At 35.9% G+C, this 9,256-nt stretch overlaps 1 protein-coding gene and 1 long non-coding RNA gene across 2 annotated transcripts; one reads left to right on the forward strand and one right to left on the reverse strand.

The window, feature by feature from the left end:
- The first annotated feature begins 4,071 nt into the window (after positions 1–4,071).
- On the forward strand, positions 4,072–6,817 carry LOC124542422. The gene is made up of 2 exons (XM_047120374.1): positions 4,072–4,627; positions 6,813–6,817. Exons 1-2 carry the CDS (start codon positions 4,072–4,074, stop codon positions 6,815–6,817), a joined length of 561 nt encoding a protein of 186 aa, XP_046976330.1.
- Positions 6,818–7,581: 764 nt separating this feature from the next.
- On the reverse strand, positions 7,582–8,680 carry LOC124542744. The gene is made up of 3 exons (XR_006967373.1): positions 8,489–8,680; positions 8,291–8,407; positions 7,582–7,879 (listed from the first exon to the last, which is right to left on the reverse strand). It is a non-coding gene; the product is annotated as an uncharacterized LOC124542744 (long non-coding RNA).
- Positions 8,681–9,256: the final 576 nt, after the last annotated feature.

Genomic DNA, 9,256 nt, shown 5'->3' on the forward strand with positions numbered 1-9,256 from the left:
TCACTATCATTATTTCCTAACCACTGTAATTTATGATAGAGGTAAGGTAACCTGGTATAACCTGGTATTTTATAGTGCCAAAAAGTAACGTAACGAAATGTAATTGCATACGATAATTCATTTTTAAGATGTTAGCATTATTTAAATATGGTGTGATATGTGTAAGTGGCGGTATTTTAAAGCAGTAGCGAGCGCAGGCGTTCTGGACTCGTTGGATGACTTTTTTTATACGTTCAAGTAAACGGGGCCCTATAACTACATCTGCATAATTAAATCTAGAAAGAACTAACGCCTTACAAAGTCTAATGCGTACTTTGGTAGAAATGGAGTCTTTAATATTATAAAGAATTTTTAACACGTTCTCTGCCGCATAGCTCATCGGTGATCTCATCTGTACTGGATCGAGACGCCGCGTAGATCATCAGTGACCTTAATGTAGACCTGAATTTGAAACTACTTTGTGAGCCGTAGGCCGTCTTTACCGAACATTTCTCTATATAAGGTGACCGGAGCGGCGCTGTAGATCAATCCTTCAGTGTGGTTTATGGGTGATATTAAATTTAATGAAAATGTGGATGAAATTGCAAAAAAATAAAAAGACATTCATTACTAATCGTGTTTATTCATACTTAAGTATCAATAAAAAAAGTATCACTTGGCTACTAAATTGTTATAAAAACTTCTACAAATAACGATGAGATTTATTGAAGTATTGTAAGCAATAATATATTTCACCGGGACAGTTCTTACAGTATGTAACGACTTTCTTAGTTTTGTTTCGAGCTACTTTTGATCCATATTTTTTCACATTTTCTTTATAGCAACCGGTACAGAAACGTCTTAATTTAGCAACTGGTCCCTCTTTTTTCAGCATTTCATGTTTTATCCTTTAGGTCTCTCCTGCGATTCCAAATTCTCTTTGTCGACTCCTGAATCCACAAGATACTCCACCAATTGACGCCTGAATTGCACTATACTTGGATTAGTATTTTTGTAGTCTTAGTGGTGATGTATATGAGGTCATTTGATCACTCATATCGACTGAACTTTTTGCTTCGTTATAGGCAAAAATGATTTTTAGTTTTGTAACAGTTCTACCTTTCTGTAAAACCGTTCGTTTACCACTTGAGTGTTTCGTCGAAAGCACTAACACGTCGCGTTTATCCTTCCATTTGAGAACACAAATACCCCGTTCATTCTCCATAGCTATGGACTCGCCTTTTTCCAGTTTGGCGTCGACTACTGCTATCGGCAAACCCCTTCTATTTTTTCTAATTGTTCCAATCAGGTGGGTGTCTTCGTTCAGTAGTTGATTTGTTTAATATGTCTTCACAAAGAGACATTACGACATTTGTAGGTGTTGTGTTAACCGTTTCATTACTTTTACCAGCATATAGTTGTAATTTGGAGGTGTATCCGGGTATGGTACATAGCTTAAATAGTTTCATGCCATATTTGTGGCGCTTACTCTTATTATACTGCCGGAAAATGATGCGCCCTCCAAATGGCACTTGACTTTCATGAACGCATATAGTTTCTTTTGGAGCATAATATTTTTTGAAGTTGTCATTCAAAGCATTGATGAGGGGTCGTATTTTAAAAATTCTGTCGGATTTGTCTGCTGTCTCATTATTAGTGAAGTGAATCATTCTCAAAAGCTGTTCAAATCGATTCCTACTCATAACTGTAGCTGGAAAGCTTTGCCCGAATACACTGTCTTTACTCCAGTATAAATTAATTTGAGGAAGTTTCACCAGTCCCATATACAGTACTAACCCAAAAAAATGTTTTATCTCATTTTTTGATGTCGGTTTCCTCTCGTTCACACGAGACTTGGGTTTTAAGGTTTTAGAAAGGGATTGCTGTGCATATAAATTTGTTTCATTTGCAATAGTCTCGAAAAGATTGTCTGGGACCAAAAGACTGTAATATTCTCTCTCTGTACCGTTTTTTTAATTCTCTTGCATATGGCAGCTTCATACCTGCAAGAAACAAATAAATAAATAATATTAAAGAGTAGCTGTGCCTGCAACGATGGCATGCCGTACTTGGACGTTGAAACATTAGATTATTTTATAATTCTAAAATAAATTCAAACAAACAAACTTATAGATTATGCATTTAGTAAAAAGCGGTTATTTTAATTAAAGCTAACCAATCTGCCTGAAACAAAGCAATGATCGGACTAGGTAGGACTAGGATCGGTAGGAGGGGAAATATAAACATACATACCTACCTATTGTTTTTTTGGGCAGTCGTAACGAAAAAAGTAATAAAAACTTGCTGGATTCTTTGACTTCAGTATAAAGCAATGAGATCAAGAGCACTACCTTTAACGCCGTAATATTTGAGCTTTTAAAGAAGCGTCTCGTGTTCTCAACACAATCAAATGTTTTAGATAAATCACTCTTGCACTTCGTCAACTTTTGCACCGTATCAGATGTTTCTTCTATATGAGCAATTTGATTGGAGACATAATTTGAGGGTAGGAGTGTAAATAATAGTCACAAATTTTTTACATCTTTAAATTTAATTAATTTAAATAGTTTTAATAACATAAAAATAATGTGATGTACCTGTGACATTTCCTATACCTGCCAGCTTTGTCTGAGAATAATAATCACTACCACAATTAGAACAAATCCAACTCAACAACATGGAATCAATTAAAAGCTCTATAGCGGATCTCACAAGTGCTCCACTTTAACTTAAGAATGGCAGAGTTCCAGAGAGACTTGAGAAATGCTGTTCCTGCCTCAAGCCCCGTGTCCAATATCAACAGCCAATTCAATTCGTTCCGCAGTTTTGGAATAGCGGCTCTTGAAGGTATGCAACTGCAGGTGGAGTTGCTGTCCCAACAATGTGATGTGATGGAGATGCGGTTACGTAGGAAAATACTCCTGGTCCATGGTGTTCCGGAGGACAAACATGAGAATATATCGGCTCATATCTCAAAAGTTTTGGGCGATCACCTTAAATTCCCTGGATTAACAGCTGAATCCATATCCCGTTCCCATTGCCTTGGTCAGGAAAAGGTAAGCCACGTGCGATTTTGGTGAAGTTCAAGAATACTTCGGTTAAAGACAAGGTCTGGGGCGCCAAAAAGAACCTTAAAGGCACCGGTATCACCATATCTGAATTTCAGACCAAACGTCGCCACGAAGTGTTTTTAGCAGCCTGGCAGCGATTTGGGATATCTAGATGCTGGACTGATAATGGTGTAGTGGTGGTGATGGGGTCCGACCAGTCGAAGCATCGTGCTCACACAAAACAGGAACTGGATGCCATCCCCAGCGACAGTGTAGTGGTCCTGAACCACCCTTCTGCTGCGACTTTTGTCTCAAATGCAGTTAAGGATAGCAATACAACATATTTGCGATCTAAAAGGAACGTTAAGAAGTAATCTATCCTTATTATCTTGTATTGTTTTTGTTTTTTCTCTGAAAAAAAATGAAGGTACCCTCTAAAAATCCGTGCAAGGCTGATACGTGGGGACGCATCTACAATATGTTAAAAGTAAATCGCTTCGAATGAAGCTGCTCACATAATTGTGGTCGAACTTAACTTACGGGTAAGTTCGTTTGACCATTGATTATGTTTCGCAGCTTCATTCTTTGCGATTTACTTTTAACATATTGTAGGATGTTCAGAGAAGGTAACGTGAAATAAGAAAATAATAAACAAATGGAAAAATGTATATTTTATTATGTATATGCTTTATAAAAAAAAATAAAAATTAAATAAACATCTTAAAGTAAGCTAAGAATGGAAGAAGCGAAATTATTTTCAACAACTTCTCTATTATAAAATTGAGCAGATACCAAAGATGATTGACTCCAACCTGCGGTTTTTCTAATTAGTTCGATATTAACACCTAACCTTTTTGCAGCTGATGTAGCAGCATGTCGTGTGCTGTGTGCACTAAATATACTAGTGTCAATACCGCTACGCTGAAGATTATTTTGAATCCAGTGACTTAATCACTGTTAATCTAATCTGCGGTTAGAGCTTATGTCGGTCACGCGAGAAATAACTTCGTTCAGGGTTGAGTTAACGAGAATGAACGACAATATGGCCGAATTTAATAAAAGGGTCGACAACGTAGAGGAGCGTTTGACTTCTTTGGAAGAAAAAAACTCGGGGTCTGTCGATCAAAATTTAAATAATGTCATTGCGCAATTAAAATCAGACATCAACGATCGTGAACAAAAGTCGCTAATAAATGACATCCAAATAACGGGTTTGCCGGAACGGAGTGGTGAGAATGCTGTCCATCTGACTCTAGCGGTCACGAAGAAATTAGGCCTGGCTCTCGACTCCTGCGATATTGCGAGCGCGGAGCGAGCCGGCCCGCATCGCGCACTAGTGTCGAGTGAGGAGCGTCAGCGTCCGCGACCAGTGATCGTGCGATTGGCGCGGCGGTCTCTGCGCGACGATATCATAAAGGCGGCGCGGGTACGACGCGGCACCGACACATCGGGCGTCACTGACGGAAATCCTTCCCGAGTCTATATCAATGAGCATCTGACTCGCTTTAATCGCCTGTTGTTTTATAAAGCGAGAGAGGAGGGCAAACGACACGGTTGGCGCTTCATATGGACGCGAGAAGGCAGAATATATATGCGACGTGAGACGGATACGGCAGTACAACGCATTCGGACAGAATGTGATATAAGTAAGATTTTTGGTTTGAAATAATTTGGCAGTTAACCAATTTTATAAGAGTTGTTTATTTATATTACGAATATTTTCTAATATTGTTCTTGTTTGTTTATAGTCTAGGTAAAATTAATTTATTTGTCTTTATTGGTATGTTTATATTTAGTATTTTTGTCTACTCTTACTATATACTTTTGTTAAGGCTGGATAATGATCAAAATTATTGTAATTTGAAAACGCAATTTGTAACCCTCAATGACGTGTCCCCGGTCAGTATGATAAAATATTTAATATTGTATAAAACTAATATAAAATTATTTATATATTTCCACATTAACTATTACGTTCATTTGAATAACTCTAAGTATTTACATCATTCTTTTATATACAGCTTAGTATTATTTTATGAAACGGTCATATTTTGTGCATCTCATTTATTTTTTATCTCTTTGTATATTTTTATACTTAATATAAAAAATGATCAATTATAAAAATCTTAAATTGGGTTTGTTCAACCCGGGTTCGCTTGGCTCACATCACGACGAGTTTATAGTGCTTATGGAGCGCCATGAGGTAGATGTTATAGCAATTAATGAGACATGGTTGCGCCCGGGAGAGGAGGGCAGAGCTCCTGTTGTGCCTGGCTACCGGTTGCGACACATACCACGGCCAGCAGAAATACGTTCACGAGGTGGGGGTGTCGGTTTTTACGTCAAACGCAGTATATCTGTGTGTACACTTGTACATCCGATATCACCCCTTGTGGAACAAATGTGGGTAAGTATCAAAATAAATAGCAAAACTATAATTGTCGGCACAGCATACCGCCCTCCCTGGGGAAATATTACAACTTTCTTTGACGCCTTGACAGAATCTATAGGTAGCTTACCCTATCATGATAATCTGTACTTATTAGGAGATTTTAATATTAATTATATTGGCACTCGAGATCATCATAAGCAGGTATTGGACTTGTTCCTTTCAACTCATGACTTAACACAATATGTCACAGAACCAACACATTTTACACCTAATAGTGAGACTATGATTGATCTTATTTGCTCAAATACTCCGGTTGGTAAAATTACAGTAGACCACGTAGCGGAATTCGGTGGCCATGCCTTTATATCCTGCGAAATAACTATTAAAAAAAAAAAATCTTACCAAAAACTATTGCGTTTAGACCTTTAAAAGATATTAATTCAGAACACCTTACTGAAGCACTTAATTTAATTAACTGGCAGAGCGTGAAGAATATCGAGGATATAAAGGACATGGTGGCCGTATTCACTAGTAATTTGCTGTGGGTATTTGATTTAGTTGCGCCTATTAAAATTATTTATATTAAGGAAGATCAGTACCCCTGGATAACGTATAATATAAAGTTATTGATGGATCGTCGGAATGAGGCACACGTTAAGGCAAAAAGATCTGGGTCGGAAACAAGTAAAAATTATTATAAAGACTTAAAATCGCAGGTCACTCAAGCAATTTATCGAGAGAAGTCGGCTTATTTTAATTTTCCATATAAACTCAAATATCAAAAACTCAATTATACTTTGGAGTCACTTAAAAAAGCATGTTCACATAAACAAAGGCATAATAATATTATACCAGAAGAACTTAATGATCCGAATACGATAAATAACCATTTTTTGAACATTCCTGGTAGCAACTACGTTTCTCCGTCGACAATCGATTATTATGAGATGCATAAATATGGCTCAGCTATTTTCACGTTGGTTACTGTCGATGAATTTGAGGTCTTAAAAACGGTACACTCTTTAAAGTCAAATGCTATGGGTATAGACAGTATCTCATTGGATATGCTCCTACTGACTTTACCGACTACACTGGCACATATCACTACAGTTATAAATAAATCTATTACAAGCAACACATTTCCGACCTTGTGGCAGACGGCTCTAGTGAGACCTATACCCAAGAAAGACAACGTTAGTGAATTTAAGGATCTTCGACCAATAAGCATATTACCTTGTATTTCAAAGATATTGGAGAGAATTGTGTGTAACCAGTTAACAGGATTCTTAGAGGCTCACAATATCTTACCCACAAGACAGTCCGGGTTTCGAAAACATCACAGCACTACTACCGCGTTATTGGATGTGATTGACAATGTGTTATGTGCACAGGATAGGGGTGAGGGTACGATTCTTGTTTTGTTAGATTTCTCGCGTGCCTTTGACACAATAAATAGGACTTTATTTTTAGCAAAACTGAGATATTACGGGTTCAGCTGTAACGCAATTAAATGGTTTTCTAGTTATTTAGGAAATCGTAAACAAATTGTAGAGGTAATAAATGAGGATGGCTCGAGGGCTCTCTCTGATTGTTGTTCCGTTCACAGAGGCGTCCCCCAAGGATCAATATTAGGGCCTATTATCTTTGCGCTTTACTGTGCGGATATAGTTGAAAACATAAAACATTGTAATTATCATATTTATGCTGATGATATACAAATATACTTATCTTTCAAAAATTCAGAAGCAAATATGGCTATACGAAATTTAAATGATGATCTTAAACGTATTTCAGAATGGTCAGATTGTCATAATCTCATTTTAAATCCGATAAAAACCAAATATATAATTTTAGGAACAAAAAAACATGTCAATTTAATTAATGACCTAAATCCATTCTTGCATATCAAAGGAGAAAGAATAGACCGAGTCACGGAAGCACGAAGTTTGGGCTTGTTGATCGACGAGCAATTAACATTCGAAAAGCACACTATAAATACAGCTCGCAATTGCTTTTACAGGCTAAAAGTCTTATATCAGATCCGGGACGTGCTAAGTAAAGATATGCGTATAAAATTATGCGACACTTTAGTGCTTTCGAAGTTTAATTATGCTGATGCGGTCATCGGGCCTAGATTACTCACACGCACGCACGGTACTGTTTCAAAATACCGCCTCGCGCACATGTTTCCCCTTACCTCAACAACGCCCGAATAGCGAGGATGGAATACCGTAGGCAACTGCACTTTGCAACCTTGTTGTTTGGTGTAATTAAAAATAAAACGCCTATATATCTATATAATAAACTGAGCTGGGCCAATGAAAGTAATAGAAGTTACCAAACGAGAGCTTCATCTTATATGCTGAATGTGCCGTCACACCGCACAGCAGCATTCCGCGGCAGTTTTCGGTACGCAGCAACGAGGTGTTGGAACAACATCCCCCCTCCGCTTCGGATCCTAAAGACCATAAAAACATTTAATATTAAATACAAAAAATATTTATTTAATCTACAGTTAGAATCGGAATAATAAATATATATTCGTATTTGTGTATATGTATAATTATATATATGGTTGTATGTGTTTCTATGTATATATGTTTATATTAGTTATATATAAGTATTACATATACATAATCTTAAAAAAATTGGCTTCGTTCTCGAGTTACATAACTATGGCGTGACATCGGCTTAATTACCTTGTAATTTTTTTTATTTTTTTTTTTATTTTTTTTTTTACTTGTATTTTTTTTTTTCAATAACCAAATAGATATTCGATTATATATTAATATAGTACTAAAATATAACATACATTAATATCTAATTTTCTTTACCTAGGTATATAAATATTAATTATATATCATCTTACCTTAATGGTATGGCTCCGCTGCTTGCATGGTGTTGTTCCAACTACTATACGTTAGTTATGCTGAGAAAACTGCCGCTAATAATGAGGTTTTATTATTTGATTTTATCGTTGGGTAGTCTAGAAATCAAAGAAAGTATCTCATTAGTTATTTTTAATATAAGCTCACATTCTTTATTATTATATGTAATATATTTATACCTTAAACTCTTACGTCCACCGAGTACTTTTCTTTTTGTGTCCACTGAATTCACTATAATTATAATACAATTAAAATGCACGCGTCACGCGACCACCGGCGCGCGGCGCACGTGGCATTGTAATAACATTCCCAGTGATCCTATTTCTCCATAACTGGTTTTGCTTTATACAAAATATAAATATATTTGCGTGTAGTTTTATTGAATTAATAAATTATTATTTAATGTATGCAATTTATCTTATAAATAAATTATATGTGTAATGTCTATTGTCTTTATTTTAAATTTTAGTATTTGTATTTTAATTGGGTCACCGCCCGTCAGTAGGTATATAAAAAAAAGGGTACCATTGAAAATCAGCATTAGGTGTCCACACCTTTGAATTGCTGAATGGTATACCTATTTGGGACACGTCACGTATATTGTAGTTCTTTTTCTTTATATATGTTTTTGTATCGTTACTTTTTTTTATTGTTCATTTTATTTCTTTTTTTTTGTGTAAATGATAATTTATTAGTACTTAATTATTATTATTTTTACTTTTTATTTTGTACCAAGTGTCATGTTGTCCCAAATAAAAGTGTTCTTTCTTTCTTTCTTTCTAATCTTTGAGAGGATAATTTATGATGAGGTTTTCTGTAACTAATAAATAGAAAACTATTGTTTTGATTACGTAAAGATTTGGTTTTATTTAGGTCCTCCTGCAGACTTCTAGCAGGACAAATTTCTGGATGAGCATCATAAAATGGAATTTTAGGAAGTGGTTAAA

Source organism: Vanessa cardui, chromosome W, assembly GCF_905220365.1.
Source record: "Vanessa cardui chromosome W, ilVanCard2.1, whole genome shotgun sequence".
Taxonomy (NCBI): Eukaryota; Metazoa; Arthropoda; class Insecta; order Lepidoptera; family Nymphalidae; genus Vanessa; species Vanessa cardui.

Bases quoted from the DNA above. Each gene is read 5' to 3' on its own strand.
- LOC124542422 (XM_047120374.1), top strand. From the start codon at position 4,072: ATGGCCGAATTTAATAAAAGGGTCGACAACGTAGAGGAGCGTTTGACT.